The sequence below is a fragment of the Strix aluco genome, chromosome 15 (assembly GCF_031877795.1).
Source record: "Strix aluco isolate bStrAlu1 chromosome 15, bStrAlu1.hap1, whole genome shotgun sequence".
Taxonomy (NCBI): domain Eukaryota; kingdom Metazoa; phylum Chordata; class Aves; order Strigiformes; family Strigidae; genus Strix; species Strix aluco.
The window spans coordinates 5,939,613-5,956,237 of record NC_133945.1 but is presented as its reverse complement, the minus strand read 5'-3'; the positions used below and the strand labels follow the sequence as shown (position 1 = coordinate 5,956,237).

Below are 16,625 nucleotides of genomic sequence, written 5' to 3'. Positions count from 1 at the left end.
CTGCTCATTTCCCCCCCACGGGGGCTTTGGGAAGCCATCGCCCCTCTCCCTCGCTTCTCGCACCCACCGTGGGGGCACCACCCTGCCCTGCACAAGGGGAAGGCTCCCAGCCTGCTGCAGAGAGCCCAGGAGAAGCGTTGCTTGGGGTGTGATGGTCCCATTTCCACTGCAGACGCCGTCAATGAGAGGAGGGGAAGGCTGAGGCTTCCTCTCCACTCTGCAAAGAGGCCCCTGTAACCATTTGCACCCGCGAAGCGGAGCGCAGTGAACGTGCTGATGAAGCTGAAGCCAGAGGGCAGGCAGTGAGAGGCACAGGGGCAGAAATGTGGGCTCAAAATCCTTAGTTTTAGACTGAGTTTAAGGCTCCTTCCACCCCGCTCCAGCCTGGTAAAGCCCAGGGTACCAGCACCCTGGCGAGGCGAGAGGGTGTTCCCAGAAATGCTGGCGGGGCATGGCCCATCACACCACAGCACATCTGCTTTTGAGAAGCCAGCTTGGAAAAGTCACTTGCCAGCAGTTTTTTGGCTTTGAATTGGCTGTAGCTGGTTGTGTGTGGCTGAGCCTCGCTCCCTGCCCTCCCCGGGCAGAGCCGGTTGCTCCCATGCGCACTCAGCTGCGATTCACCCCTCTGATCACAGGACAACTAATGCAAAGCAAATTACTTGCAGGCAAAATGTTTGCAGGGCTGGGACAACCCTTAGCTTCGCTGGGGAAGATGCTTCCAGCAATAAAGCAGAAACATTTTTAATCAGACCAGGAAATTGTAAACTCGCAGAAAAGGGAAGGCAGGAGGAGGCTGCCGGAGCGGCGCTGCCGAAGCTGGTTGCATTTCTGAGCACAGGGTGCCTGGAAGCGCCTGGCTCTGGGCTGGCTATGCTGCTCACGCACTGTCGTCTTGAAGAGAAAAGTAATTGCCCAAACTTTACCAGAGTTTTGTTAAGAGGAAATGTTCAGCCTGCCTTGGAAAATGTTAACAAACACCATTAAAACTCTGAGCTGCACCTTCATCGTCCGGATTATTAATTACTTGGAGCAGTGCCTCTTGCTAACAGCTCAGACCGGGGATTGTCGTCGCAGGTGTGTCAGAGGACAAGCAGAGAGACAGAAGCTATTGATCCTGGGGCTGATAAATACCACCTGGCACTGCCCGTGTCTAATCAGCGATCTGCCACCAATTTGCTCTGATAAATGGCTGAACAAGCTGCAGGCACAGATCTACATCTCCCCTGGCAAGCAGGAGCCCAGCTCTTCACCAGTCACAAACGAGGGGACCCTGCAGCTCCCCAGCACCTGCAGCTTCCTCAGGAGGTGGATTTGCTTTTACCTCCCCAGGGCCCTGCCCATGGAGCAGGATCCCTGTCTGGTGAGGGACTGGAATGTGCTGGGGAAGGTGCAGGCAAGCCCAGCAATGCAACGGGAAGCTGCCAGGCTCAGGGCCACCAGTCGGGCTCATGCTCCCAGATGTGTCTGACTGGTGTGAACCTACGTGGGATGGAGATGGCTGAGTGTGCACGAACAATGGAGGCACCTTGTGACGTTTGTACGCTTGTTTTTGAAACTGTAGCCATGCTCTAACCCTTCCCTATCTCAGGATGTGTCTTGGATAGTTTTAAGCTGAGATATATTTCTAAAATATTTGATGCTGCTGAGGCATGTCTGAAAAGCATTTAAAATATACCCAATAGCTTGAAAATATCTCATCTTTGGAAGGCTGAGCAATAAAAGCTCAGCTCTCCCTCTATCTCAGTGGGACACGTTTCAAAGGCCCTTTGAACATCCAACTCTTCATCACGTTTGAAACCTCTCGTGGGTGGCTGCTGGAGCTGGGGACTTTCCTGCGCTCGGTCCTCCGCTGGCTGAAACCTTGGCTCGTTTCAATCTTGGCACAAGGAAAATTAATTTCCTGGCCTCAGCCCAGCGCAGGCTCATTAGGATCTGGCACGATCACCTTTTTGTGCGCAGGAAGGGACGGTGGGGCCCAGGGCAGCACCGCAGTTCCCTGGGGATGCCCGTGGGGACGTGCCAGGCAGGGCCTGTGTCCCAGCACGCTGCTGGCAGGGATGGGGGATGCTGACCTGCAGCGAGCAAAACCCTCCAGGTACAAGGGGGGTCCCTGTGCTTGCTGTTTTATTTTACAGTCAGTACCAGCAGCCGTGCCATGTCCTGCTCAGTCGCAGTGCCATGCCGCGGGTGATCCCAGCGTGCCGGCCCTGGAGCAGGGCAGCGCGGGAAGCTGTACCCCATGTCTTGTTTGCCAGCTTGAGCCCAGGACAGCCGGTTACACTGATGGGCTCTTGCTCTGCTCTGGAGGAGGGGACCAGGCCACCTCAGCTCGGCAGCTCTGCTGGGCTCTGGAGCTGGGGAAGGACTTGGAGCCGCGGGGCTGCGCTCAGGGCAGAGACCCCACCCCATCCTCCCACCACCCATGGAAGTGATGTCTTGGCAGTGGTTTGGGTGGTGTTTTGCTGCCGGCGTGGGCTGCAGAGTGCCAGGAAAGATGTTTTCTTCCCTTGACTTTGCCTTTTTGAGAGGGAGAAGGGGCTAATGGGGGCAGTTCAGGAGTGCTCAGGCGCTTGCCCCTGGGCTGCCTGTGCTGAGACAACAGTATTTAACCAGCTCCGTGGTTTACAAACCCCCTTGGGGAGCCAGTTGCTGCTTTTACCACAAGTTGCTCCAACAACAGCAATTTCTGCAACACATGAATCACAGAACCATTCAGGTTGGCAAAGACCCTTGGGATCATCGAGTCCAACCATCAGCCCTACTCTACAAAGTTCTCCCCTACACCATATCCTCCAACAGCTCATCTAAATGACCCTTAAACGCATCCGCCAGCCTGGTTGCACGGCTGGTTTGCAGCGTGCCAGAGCTGCCCTGTGCAGTGGTGGGCTGCAGCCTCCTGACCCCCAAACCTCCCGGGGACCCACTGGCATCGAAGGGAGCGCAGAGCCCACCGGCACCGCTGGCCGAGACCACTGGCGGGAGCCCCACGGCACAGAGTGTTCAGCTCGTCTTGCAAATAAATTATGGATTTGAATTCCAAGAAGCGAAGACTTAGTAACAGGCTGGGCTCTCCAAACCTCCTGGGTGCTTTGCAGGAAATAAAAACGGCGATGAAAGGCTGGAGGGAGCCGCAGGTGGAAGCTGCCCTTCAGGACGGATCAGAGAAGCGGAGGAGCCCGAGATGGAAACAGAGGGACTGTGCACAGGAGAGATGGAAAATGAAATAACCGGCCAAAGGAAGGGGGGTTGCAATGTAAGACTGGGTCTGGCAATATAAGAAAGGGAAGAGACAAAAGCAGTCTCCCAGCGAAACGCTGGAATTTAACTTTCACAGCTGCAAAAGGAAAACAATCGCTTCCCACACAAAAATAACCGATGGGCTGCGTTGATGAGAAGATGTCTGAGGAATTTCAATTAAAAGCCAGCAACACTGACAAAGGCAACGAGATTGAAGTGTTCAAAGGTAAGTGAGCAACGGGGAGGGAAGAACAATAAATGGCGAGGGAGGGAACAGTGCCTGCTCAGCACTGCGTGGGCTGGGCCCTTCCCAGGGCAGCAGAGAGAAAGCCCTCGCCCGCTGAGCATGGCAGGGTGCTGGGATCCACCTCCTGCACACGTCCTGCGCCTCCCGCACGGACTCTGCTCCGCAGGGAGATGCCCACTGGAGCAGGGCTGGCCCCTCCATCTGACACCTCCGGGGGATGTCTGCTTGTGTGTGACATGAAACCGCACTCTCTGTATTTTGCAGTCAGCTCTGTGAGTGTGGTGTCAGCGTTGGCCACGGCTGCCCTCCCGCACCCCCCATCTAGGTGATGCCACAGCCCTTGGGGCCTCCTTCTGCAACCCCTTTGGAGTGGGAGCTGTGCCCTTGGCAAAGGACCTGGGAGAGTGGGAAGAGCTGCCAGGTTTAATTGTGATGAGGAAAAAAGTCCCCTGACCCTTGGCTGGTGGCCCTGCAACAGGTGACAGCAGCAGCAAGCCAAGCCACGTTACCAGCAGCACGGGGAAGGAGCCTGCACCGTTTTTCCTGCAGCCACCAGGCAAAGAAGATGAATATCTTCCAAGACGGCGCAGCTGACATCGTGTCTGGTGGGAATAGCTCGTCCTTGCAGCCTGTCTGCTGCATCTGAGCTGGCGACGGGAGCTGGGACCAGGAGGGCAGCAGGCTCGGCATGCTCCCAGGCTACCGGGAGAGGCACGGCCAGAGCCTGGCCAGGACACGGTGGACGTCCCTGCCCAGGGGACGGAGCGGTGAGGAGCTGCGGAGGCTGGGGGACCGTGAGGGCAGCTGCGGTGTGAGCCAGCGATGGAGCAACCTGGACCGGCGGGAGGAAGGAGCGATGGCCTCACACCAAAACATCTCGCTTGGCTCCCAGCACGGCATGCAGCTTCTGGCATGCAGAGAACCCTGCAAATTTCCACGCCAAAGAAAACAGCTCGATTTAAACCCCCGAAGCACGGCGGTTGTGTGGAGCAGCTGGCCGGAACCCGGCGCCCAGCCCCGGGCAGGCTCTCCGTGTCCCCAGCCCGGTGCAGAGCCTTGTCCCCAGGCAGGGACGGCCGAGCCATGGGCAGGTGCCGTCCCCCATGGGCCCTGGGCTGCCACTCAGCTGTCGGCACAGGCAGAAGTGGCTGGCGTTAGCTGCCTTTTAGTCCTCGCATTTACAGCCCCCCACGCACTGCCATACAACAGACCTCTTGGGATGACAGCCCTGATGGGGACGAGCTCATTTTCTGCCTTTAAAAACCAAATCTGCTTATACGTAGATGTATCAGAGTAACAGATAGCCGCTGTCACGGCCGGCCCCACTCAGAGCCCTGCCAGATACCGCAGTCCTGCTTCCCCAAGGCACGCCATATCTTCAGGCGTCTGTTGTTCCATTAATCTATTTTTAGTAAATATATCCCCCTTAGTTCAGCTGCAGTTATCTGATTAGTTCCTGTAACTATATGAGGAGCAACATCTCCAGGCGTGACTGTGATTTCTGAGCAGACTGTGTCTCTGCACACACGTTTTCTAAAAGAGAGAAACTTGCTGAAGATGCTTCTCCCTGTGGTGCTCGTGGAGACGGCGCTCTGAGCTCTGGTGCTGCACGAGGCTGAGTTTTGGGGGGCTGGGGGCAGCGGGGAGCAGCAGCGCTGCAGGCGCCGGAGCACACGACCTTTGGTAAAGGCAGAATTATCCAGGCACGCTTCCCCGCTGCCGCCTGTGATAAGGGGCCATCCTCCTCCGGCGTTGCCCCGATGCGGCGGCGATAAGCAGCTGGCTTTGTTTGCTCCCGGACACGAGGCTGCTGATGGAGATTTCCATCATCATCGCCTGTGGCTGAGAGAGGGGGAAAAGTCTCCGTGTGCTCATGGCCTGCGGGGAGGTGTGGGGTGCTGGGGCTGGGCAGGGAGCACCGGGGAAAAGCTCCACCACGGCCTTGTCGCTGCACAGGGACTAGTGAAAAACCCCACAGAGGCTCCAGCATCGCACTTTGCTCCGAGGCCTCGGCCTCTATTGACTGCAGTTGTCCTGGAAAAATCAGATTATAGTGCAAAGTCCTGGCATCGAGTCTGCTCTGACGAGTCAGGTCTTCCATCTCCCAGCTAGATCACCGGGATGAAGAGCGCACGAAGGGGAGAGGGGCGATAAGCCTCCCCCTGTGAGAGCTTCTCCTTTGGCCTCAGCTGTGTCGGAGGGGTGATGGAAACCCAGAGCTCCTCGGCGTTCCCCGGGGCCCACGACGGCTGTGGCCATGCCCAGGGCTGGGAGAAGGGTGATCTCCCCCAGGAACGATCCTGACCTGGCTCATCTCCCTTGTTGGTGGCCAAAGCCACCAGAGCTCTGCTGCCCGCTCCTTTCCCCCCACGCTGGGGTGCTTTAGGGCCAGAGAACAGGAATTAACTGTAGATTTAAATGCTCCCAGGGCAGCAAAGGGGAAAAACTCCGTGCCCACAGCGAGAGCAACCCCTCAGCATCCCCGCAGCTGGCACCTGAGCTCCTGGGTTTGGGGGGGCTGCCTGAACCCCCCGTGTCAGCCATCCCCCCACTCCTGTGCAAGTGCTGTAACTTATTTACATCATCGTGCACCTGCCAGGCTTCTCACCACAGCAATTTATTTTCCGCTCCTGCTCCGATGTGACTGTTGGAGCCTCCTTTTCCAGGCAGGAGGAGGCCGCACCACTGGAAATATGTCACAGCTAAAGACATTTATTTCAGTCGAGGGACCCGCAAGCACCTCAGGTGACACTTCGCCAAGTGTTGCTCACTGAAACCAGTTGCTGACACAAACTGGGGATAACGCGGGTTCCCGTTTTAGGAACACTTGAGCCTGTCACCCCCCCCGGGTTCTGCCCCTCGCAGGGACGTGTCTGCCTCGAGTGAACCCCCCCCACTGTGCCCCGACTGCGGGGACCCCAACTGCTGGGGGATGGAGCCCAAACCCGGCTGGGGAGCTGCACCCAAACCCCGCTGGGCACCCTCCGCGGGGCTGGGGCGTGGGGGTGGCTCTGGGGGGGCAAGGGGGATGGCGGGGGGGCACCCCACGCTGCTTCCTGGGGTGCAAATGTGCCCGTGGGTGTGTGTGAGCACCCACAGCACTGCACCCTTCGCTTGTGCAACCCCCCCCACGCTTCACCCCCACGTGTGCAACCCCCCCTCTCCCCCAGCTTCACCCTTTTGAGTGTGCAAACCCCCCTCTCCCCTGGCTTCACCCTTTGAGTGTGCAACCCCCCCCACGCTTCACCCTCGCGTCTGGTCCCCCCCTCCCCACGCTTCACCCTTTGCTTGTACAACCCCCCCTCTCCCCCCGCTTCACTTCGCGTGTGTAAATCCCCCCACTTCACCCCCGGCGTGTGCGACCCCCCCCCTCTCCCCCCACTTCACCCCTCTCCTGTGCACCCCCCCCCCCGCTCCCCTCGCACACGTGTCGCAGCCCCACGCGCGCACCGTGTGTGCGCAGCTTCCCCCCCCCCCGCCCCTTTTCCCCGGTTTTACCGCGGGTGCGGTGCAGCGCGGTGCGGTGCGGTGCGCGGGCCGGGGCGGAGCCGTCCTGCCCCCCCCGCCGCCCCCGCGGCGCTGCCATTGGCGGCGGGGCCGGGCCGGGCCGGGGGAGGCGGCGGCGGCGGCCGGTACAGCCCGGGCCCCCCCCCCGCCCCAGCGCGGCCCCGGTATGTCGCGGAAGAAGGCGGCTCGCAGCAAGGGCGGCGGCGCCGCTCCCTCCGCCGCGCTGCCCCCTCCCGCCGCCGCCCCGGGGCCCGGCCGTGCCGGTGCCGCCGCCGTCCCCCCCTCCGCGCCCCCCCGGGGCTCTGCGCCCGCCCCGGAGCTGCCCCGTAACGGCGGCGCGGCGGGGGGGGGGCGGCCCTCGCTGAGCAGCAGCGGCGAGTTCTACGATCTGGCTTTCAAGGTGCGGGGACCAGGGCGGGGGGGAGGAGGTCGGTACGCGGGGTCCGGAGGGGTCCGGAGGGTGCGGACTCCGGGGCGGGCTTGTCGCGGCTGCCGGAGAAGTGCCCGGGAGCGGGTGGGCATCGCTTCCTTCTTCCCTCCTTCTTCCCTCCATCCCTCCCTCCTTCCTCCTTCCTTCCCTCCCTCCTTCCTTCCCTCCATCCTTCCCTCCCTCCTTCTTCGCTCCTTCCTTCGCTCCATCCTTCCTTCCCTCCTTCCTTCCCTCCATCCCTCTCTCCCAGCCCCGACATCCCCCCTCCTCAGCAGCTGCCCCGCTCTCTGGAAGTGGGTCAGGCCCAGTGGGGCTCCAGGGGTGGTGGGGGCTGCGCCCGCAGAGCCTTCAGCAGCGGGGCCACTTCTGCGGAACTTTTACAAGTGGTGACAAAAGGGTTTTCTGCTCGAATGAGTTATTGTAACCTGCTGGTCCCTCTTCACGCCCGCGTTTCTCTGCCTCGTTAAAGCGGGATGACGCCGTTCCCTGAGTCGCATCGAATCCGCTCAGGCTGCTGTTGAATCGTCTCCAGCTTGTGCTCCCTTCCATGGGCTCAGATGGCTTCTCCTCGCCACCTCAGATGCTGGCGAGCAAGTCACGGATCAAACATATTTGCACAACCCCCCCTCCATCATGCCCCAGCATGGGGCTCACTTAGCGATTCCAGCTGAGGCTGCAGTTCAGCGCAACCCATCCGGCTGCATTTTGAACCCAGATCCCTACCCGGGTGCGGGGGATCGAGCTCCGAGATGATGGTGTTTGCTAATGGCAAGTCCGGCCTTGGCAGGAGAGCTCGGTGCCTGTGGCAGTCGCGTTGGTGAGAGTTGGGACGTGGAGTAGGAGCTGAGGGGTGTTGAAGAGGTGGATTTGGTGGCTTTGGTAGGCGGTTGGTGCGGATACAGCTGCAGTGATGGTTCAACAGCTTCCCTAAAATGGAGCCATCTCGGTGTTCACGCTGGTCCTGGGCTCCCTGAGCTCGCCTCTCCCTGCCCAGGCACCAGGATGAGCCAAGCGAGGTCCTGGATAAGCCCAAACGTGACAGGTAGCCAAAACCTCTGCTAACGGTCTGTCTGGTTTTGAACCAGTGGCAGAGAGAAATTGCTTCGTATGCAGTAAAAACCTGGTTTATTAAACTTTCTCTTTCCCTTACCCCTCTCCTGAGGGTCCCGAGCTCTGCCAGAGGCAGTACCCAAACAAAAGTCCCGGCCACAGGACTGGATCCTGATTGCCGAGCCCTTAGTGCGAGCCTGGTCCTGGGCGCTGCTGCCTGCCCCGGGTGAGGCTGCAGTGGTGCTGGGCGAGTAGAAACTGCCTTAAAGGTCACCCTGCTCTAGCACAGAGGTCTGGAAAGTTTTTTAAAAAAATCAATGCTACTATTTTGTACCAAAAATGACTTGTTTTTTTAAATCTTTCCTCCCTTTCCCTTGGCTTCACACAGACACATCCGTGGCCTCGCTGGCTCCCCTAACCCCGTGGTGCTGAAGTGTGGCTGTGCGTGGGGCTCGGTACCATGGTGATGGAGCACCGTGGCCAAGACCCTGGCCACCCCCCCTGCCCCAAAACAAGTTACAGCAGCGGCTGGGACTGCTGCCGCCGCTCGGGAGGCCACACTGCGGAGAGCCAGGGGCTTCTGCGGGTCCCTGCGTGAGTTCGGTGTGACCCAGGGCTGTGCTTGCCTTAAAACCAGTCCAGTTTGGTCACGGGCTAATGGCTTGTGGAAGGCTAGTGGGAGCCCTGACATGTTGGTGTGACGCCGTCCAACTCGGTGCGGGCACAGAAGCCTCTCGGCTGCATGGTCTGGGGTTTCTCTGCGGCGGGGAGCCGCCGTCCTGCTGAGGGGAGCGGGGTCGGAGGGCTTGGGAGGGCTTGTGGTTTGAGCAGAGCCTCTGGGGAGCTGCGTTTGGGAGCAGCTTTGGCTCTGCCGTGGTTTCTTTGTGGCAGAGTGGGTGCTGGCCCCATCTGCACCCAGAGCTGCTGCTGGGTGGGGAAACTGAGGCAGGCAACACCGGGAGCTGCTCTCTCGGCATCTGCCAAGGACCGGGAGGGCGGCTGCGAGGCTGTGCGTGTCCCGCCGAAGGAGTTTGCTCACAGAGGGCACCCCTGGAAACAGTGCTCATGGTTGGGGGCCCCCCTGAAGTCTCCCCGCGGGGAGTGACACCCTCCCAGAAAGCTCCCACACGGTGGGGTGCGGGGTGTTTGGTGGGTACGCTGGGGACTGCGAGGGCCCTGCAGCCATCGGGTCGCCGCCTGCCTCGCCTAGACAGCACCTCTTGGTTTTCAGGGGGTGTTTGTGCCCCCATGGGGGATCTGTTCAGTACTGGACGGGGGAATGTGTCTTGAGTTTGGCCAGTGCTCAGGGACACTCATAGTGCAGGGGGGAATAATCCCCAGTTCTCTCCCCTGGGTCTGTTGCTGTTGCACGTGCTCGTTTCCCCTCAAGAATACGGGAGCTGCTGCCTGCTCCCGGGATGGGGCTTTTGGGATGGAGACAGGTACCAGCTGTGGTGGGGCTTCCTTCCCAAAACCCCGTGTCTAATGCCCCCTCCTCCTCCTCCTCCCTTGCAGGTGATGCTGGTGGGCGACTCAGGGGTCGGCAAAACCTGCTTGCTGGTGCGGTTCAAAGACGGCGCTTTCCTGGCCGGCAGCTTCATTTCCACGGTTGGAATCGACTTCAGGGTAAGTGCCTGGGGGGCTCCTCAGCTCCTGCCCCGCTCGGCCTGGCAGGTAAGTGATGGCTTTTGCAGAGGGAGTAATAAAACGTTGCTCTGAGGACTTAAATCCCCTTAAAGCCTCTTCGTTACCGCTTTGCACGAGGATGGGGGAGTGTGTCCTCTGCGCTGGGTCCTGGGGGTGATTCCTGTAAGAGCCACTGCTGAGACCTGAGCTGCTGCCCAGTGACAATATTTCCTTAAGTCAGTTTCAGTGTTTTTAAGAGTTATTTGGTTCTTTTTTAAAAAAAAAAAAAAACAAACAAAACCCAAACTGACACAAATGAAAATCCCCTGGAAACATCTTCTGAGCACAGCTTTGGGGTGCTGATGTGGGGGGGTGGTGCTGGGGTGGCCCAGCTCCCTCTGAGCGAGGGGTCCCTGAGCTTTCAGAGAATAACTGTTTTGTCAGAGAATCCTGGTGCCGGGAGAGCCCCGAGAGCAGCGTGTCGGGGCTGCATGGCACCCATGGGACCCTGCTCGACAGAGGGGTGATGTGGGGGGCAGAGGGGAGACAGCTCACATCCTGCAATGCCCTGGTGTGGGCAGAGCATCCTTTGCGAGGCAGGAATGTCTTAGAGCCGGGGGGGGGCCGTTGAAGTGTTTTTTGGCTGCATTTCCCCAGTGGTACCTTGCTGGGGGGCTGGGGGGGCTGCCCGGGGATGGTGGCTTTACAGAGATGGCATCAAAGAACTGCGAAGGGCAGGCGAGGAGCTTGTGCTGCCAAAGCAGCAGCCGGCAGCACGCCTGGCTTGGGGCACTGGCCCGAGGGTTGGGTGCTCCCAGTCCCTCACCAGTTCCCCAACCATCTGCTTCCCCCCAAACTGCGAGCTTGCCACCCCTCCAGGGTGTCTGGCTGGTGCCACAGGCTCCTCCTGGGGACAAGGGACGTGCCCAGTGGCTGTGCTCTCCCTGCTCTCCCTGCCCTGCCATCGGGGCAGCGGCCGCGGCGTCTCGCCGTGCGACGGCTTTCGGCTCATTTCGGTGCTGAGGTGGGTGCGGCGAAGAGCTGGTGGTGATGCCACGCATCGGTGTTGCATCTTCCCAACTGCCTTTTCTCAGCGGGATCTCAGATCTCCCCCTTTCTCGGGGGATTTCTGGGAGGTGGGTGCTTCTTGCAACCAGCTATTTTGCCGGGGTGTGAATAATAACTTGCTGGTACAGTGACAAGTGGAAGAGATGAGGGACAGCTCAGAAAGCCTTTAGAAAGAGAGTGATGCTCTTTCCTGCAAAGAGGCTTTCGGTGCAGAGCGCCGCTGCGGGCTGCAGCAGCGGCTCCATGAGGTTGGTAAATTGGAGTCCATAATTTTATACAAAGGTAATTACACGGTATTTCAGGTGTTATTAAAATGAAAAGCGTTTTATTACTGATTGCAATGATTGATACCAGGGGCAGTCGTAAAATCCTGTGACTTATTGATTAAAGCACTGAAACGACTGCTACTGAGAAGCAATCAAATTAGGGTTAATTTACTTCTGTAACAGAGCTGCTAGAGCTACATTGTTTTGAAACGGGCAGATTATACAGTGGGGAAGATCATGTGCGTGCCCTAGAAGTCATTATTCTCATCTTTGTAAGGCACTCATCATTTTGAGGGGGACATGGAAATAGTTTTTTGATCGTACATCTCCGTTTCCATTAAGATAATCCTGTTTGCAGGCGTTGTGTAATTGTGCCCCTCTCGCCGTTTGCATCACGATGCAGATGAAGCTCTGGGGTGGTAACGCTGGAGGCTTCTGCTGCGAGAGTGCGTTTTGGTTTTAATTTCTGTCTATCTATTAACAAAACTGTCACATCACAGCTCCTTTTTTTTTCTGTAATCCCAGAGTTTGGCGTTGGGTTTTCTGGCTGAAGCAAGCGGGCGGTTGTGGTTGGGGAAGGCGGTCGCTGGGTTTTTGCTGCCTTCGCCTTGGACCAGCGCAAGAGGCGCTGAGCGAGCACAGGACGTTATTTTGGTGCCCAGGGCGTTATTTTGATGCATCGGTGGGGTTTGTGGCAGTTGCTGAGCCTCGCTGGCAGCGGAGACGTCCCCAAGGCCAGGGCGTGCGGCAGCTGCGCTCCTGTGCACGCACGACCTTGCTCGGCCGGGGAGAGGCTGGGGACATCGTGGGGACAGAGCTGCCTGGCTCCTGCTGCTGTTTTCAGGACTGTCTCCGCTCCTCTCGGTGCTGGTCGGTCTCTGCGAAGCACCCTGGGATGGGATGGAGCTGGACTGGGGGGCAGCCCCTGCGCCCACTCAGCTGCTCCCCACCTCCCTTCCCAGTCTATCCACTGGTCCCAGTGGGCTCCAGGATCAGCCGCTCGTTTTTGAGGCTGTCAAATCATTAGATACACACAAAGCTATGGCTAATGGATTACGTAGGCCTGAGCAAATGTAAATGAATAGAAATCCATTTAAAATTAATCTGGCATTACAATTCCTAATGGCCCCCTAGGTTTTTTCCCTCCTACTGTTTTATGTTAGGGAGAACCTCTTGCATTGTGTTTGTTTATCATCGTCTCTTAAACAAAGAACAATGTTGATCTAAATATATTTGGAAAATAAAACACTGATGCTAGGGAAATAAAGATGATTGTAGTATTAAAAAAATGCATCAAAATGGTACCTACTGGCTTCTAGCTTTGGAGAGGCCGAGTCCTTCAGCTTTCCTTCTTTTGAAAATTGGTTTTACTGGGGGAGCATCTTTAACTCCTCGGGAACATACCAGCCCCCCTGTTCAGCCAGGGTGGTGTCAGGGCAGGCAGGACTCCGAGCAGAAGGTTTTGGCTGGGGGTGAGCTGCTGGGGTGACCTCTCACCACCCCCCACCCTGCTGTGGGTGCCACTAAGGCGAAGCAGAGCCCTGGGGTGAGGGGTCCCGCTCCCAGCAGGGGCTTCATCTGAGTAGGGGGCTCGCTTGGAGCAATAGAAACTTCTGTCCAGAAACTTCTGTCCGAGTTACTGGCGTCTCGGTTGCAGGCATCGCCTTCAGGGTTTCCAGCCATTGCTGGGTAGCAACAGGCTTAATTTTCCCCCCCCTTGAGCCATGGCGTGGCTGTGCTGAGCTGCAGCATGAGGTCTTCCTCCTCCTCTTCCCTGGGGCTGGAGGGGTCTCGGCAGACCCCTCTGCTTGGGGACGGGTCTCTCCAGGCAGATCCCCGCCGGCGAGGGCAGGACAGGTTTGGGGCAGGTTGTGTGTGCTTTTCTAACCTCCTATGTTAGGGTTTGAGGGAGAAGGGTCTCCTGGAAAAGAGCAGGTTTATCACTCAGGGGTGTGAATCCCGTTTTTCTCCGTGCTACTGAAGGAGCTGCCTTGTGCTGTAATTTCGGGAACGACGCAGAAACCTCGACAGAAATTAAAGCTGTGCAGTCAACAGTACTTCTGTCTCATCATAACAGCTAACTAACGGAGGGAATGTCTTGCCAAAGCCGAGAAACCAAAGGGCCACATGAGCCCACCGTGTGCCCCCTCCCCGATGCCAGCCGGGCTCTGTCGGGCTGCCCCACCGGTGCTCGCAGCCCCACGCTCTGTCCGAGCTTTGCGGGTTGGGCGAGTTAAGATTTTTGTACTAATTGGACCTGACAGGAGAAGAACATAAAAGAAAAAAAATTAAAGATGAGCCTTTTCTCCCTGGGAAGAGGTGCTAATGAGTTTCTTTTCGTTAGCAGGGGAGATGGTTGCCTTAGTCAGTGGGATGAAACCACTGGGAAGCGCTTTGGCGGTGGAGTTCAGAGCAGGGCGGGTTGTCTTTGTTTTCTCCGAGGTGTATCGGGGTATCGCTCCTCTCCTGCTGTCCCAAGGACAGGGAGCGAACCAACATCCTCCTGCCCAAAGCATGCTTAGGCGCTGTGGGAGGAGGAGGAGGAGTGAGCCAGCCCCGGTGCTTCAGCCCAGCTTTGGGCTTCCCAAGCAGGCAGCTGGGCGCAGGGAATATTGCCCCCGAAGCCTGAGCTTTGATGACCACCACTTTGCACCAGCGTGCCCGGGGGGGCTTTCTGCTGGTTGTTACCCCACAGAGACCCGTGGCTCCCCCCAGCCTCAGCCTCCTGGGGCGAGCGGCAGCAGCCGCGTTGCTGCTCCAGCCTTGGCCGTGCCGCAGTTAATCTGCCCGCCGGGACGGCTGCTGCGCGCTGAAGATAAAAGCTGTCACTTGTGTCCCTGAGCTTTAAGGACTCTTGATTACATTCAGCCCTGTGCCTGCTCCGGGGGTGGAATCAGTGGTATATAATATGATTTTCTGCATAAGAGATTTGTTGCATCTCTGTTCATTTTTTTTTTGGGGGGGGGGTGGGGTGCACCTTCCTTTGGCAAAACAGCAGCTGCTGGTTGCCTGCTGACTCCCTCAGCGAGCTAAACTTTGCAGAGGGGATGGAAAGCTTCGTTCCAGCCACGCAGGGTGTGCAAACTAACACTGGCCACGGTCTGGATTCGGCATGTCTGGTCCGTGCACTCACGGGAGGGAGGTGTGGATGCCCTGAGCATCTGCCGGGCCCCAGCACACCCGCATCCCTGCCCTTGGGGCGATGCTCCAGCGCGGCTTCACCCCCAGTACCTCCCTTTGAGAGGTTGCTGCAACCTGGAGCCGTCTGAAAGCCAAGGGCTGGCTTTTATCTCAGCGGTTGGCACGGAGCATTAGCGGGGCGAATGTTCTGATGGATCAATCTGGAAAAAGTGGGAGGGGATCTGCTTAGGCCAGAACAAAGAAACGAAAATAAATTAATTCCAGCGTGTTTCTCTGTACAAAATTAGTCCTGAACGTTCGAGGGAATGGACTCTGGGCATCGAGCAGAGGGTTTGGTCTCTTCTGCTCGCACGCTTTGCCCTGTAGCGTGGCAACGTGCGCGGGGTCGGGCAGGGGGGTGGCTGCGGTCGGGTGGGTTTAGGCTGGTCCCCGAGGGCTGTGAGCTGGCGGGACAGCCCCAGCTCTGCACCCCTGCGAGGGGGGTGGCCCTCCCTGGGGAGAGGCATCTGGGTGCTGCCTGGCTCGCTGGGGCCAAATGCCACACCGGGGGGGTGCTGTGCCAGGGGGAAAGAGTCCTGTGCTGGGGGTGGGCAGGGGGCTACCTGTGCCCCTGCCTTGGGGGTGTGTTTCCAGCAGCTCTTTGTCTGAAATCAGCTTGTTCTGCATCTCCGATTCCTGTATGATTTTAACAACACTGATTTCATACTTTCGTGTTTCTCGCTGTAAGGAAAGCTGGGCTAAATTCGCCCAGAGGACGCATCCTGTGATGCTTTCCACCCCTTTTGCCTGGTTTCAGGGGGCACTGGCAGATGCCCAAATCCGGCAGCAGGCGAGGCAGATCCTGGAGAGCCCGTGCAGGGAGGGCAGGCGCTTGTTAGCAGGAACACGCCTTGATTTTATCGATTTATGTCGTGTCTGACTCTTAGGACAACAGCTTCTCCACAGCTGCTGCTGGTTCCTGTTCCCCACGCCCAGGATAGGCTCTCAGGGGAGTAAATAACCATTTTTCCTGGGAAACTGAGCCCTGCTTTGCTTTCTGCTGCTGCACCCCTCCCTTGCAGAGGGACAGCTTTGCAGTCAGCGGAGCCTGTCATTTGCATGCAGGGGCTCAGTTGCCAAGAGATGCTGCGAGCAGCGCCCATGGCGAGCTGCACCCGCTTTTCTCGCATCTGCTAGTATTTTATTCATGTTTCTTTGGCTCCTGCATTCGAAAAAAATAAACCTCCTCGGTGTGCTCCAGTTCCGCAGCACACCAGTAAACGGCAAACACCCGTGTGCTGGCGGTAATCCCGGTGGACAACAGGCTCGATTCCTGCCTTGGGGAAGGCAAAAAGAAGGAAGATGAATGTCTTCAAAGCAGAGAAGTGCTTGAGTTGCTCTTTAAATGAGCAGCTGGAGTCGCATCAAGACCCAGAGCCTGGTTAAGAAAACTCTTAACCAGTTTGCAGGATGGTGTGAAGGTGCCTTCCCCGCCCTCGACACGCCGGGGGCTCTCCCACCCCCTCAGTGTCTGGGAAATACCACCCAGAACAGATTGGGTGTTTAATCCGGGTGTGAAATCTTGCATCCACTTCAGCTGACAACGAGAGCGCTGGGGACGTGGGGTTTCGTGGGAGATGCTCCTGGAAGGGCACCGGTGTCTCCCAGCCTCCTGCAGCCCCGCTGCTGCGCGGTGGCTTCCTGGTGCATGCCGATGGCCAGTGTCCCCGTGGGTCTGTCCTGGTCTGGAATGGTTGGAGTAAAAGGTGTAATTAGCTCAGGTGGAGGGCAGAAGGTCTGGACTGCTCGGGAACTGCAGAGCCAGGGCACAGACATGGGAAAAACACACTTGGGAGCTGCTGGTGGAAGGAGGGAGGTTGTAAAGCTCTTCACTGTAATCTGCTTCTGTTTCCTCCTCGTTAGAGCTGGACAGCAGCTCAAAACCGCATTAGAGGACGGGGACCAACATGGTGGAAACTCAGCTGGAAAATGCAATTCCAGCACATCCACAACCTGTTGTGACCCTACACGGAAAACACGAGCTGAGTCGCTTCTCGGGCCCTGTAGTGTC

The 16,625-nt window shown here is 58.1% G+C and overlaps 1 protein-coding gene across 1 annotated transcript in view; it reads left to right on the top strand.

Annotated features, from left to right (window-relative positions):
* Positions 1-7,160: 7,160 nt before the first annotated feature.
* Positions 7,161-16,625, top strand: part of RAB26 (RAB26, member RAS oncogene family) — a 32,577-nt gene continuing 23,112 nt past the window's right edge. Inside the window, exons 1-2 of the mRNA XM_074841154.1 lie at positions 7,161-7,394; positions 9,990-10,100. Coding sequence (XP_074697255.1) covers positions 7,161-7,394; positions 9,990-10,100 — 345 coding nt within the window. The remainder of the gene's footprint in view (positions 7,395-9,989; positions 10,101-16,625) is intronic.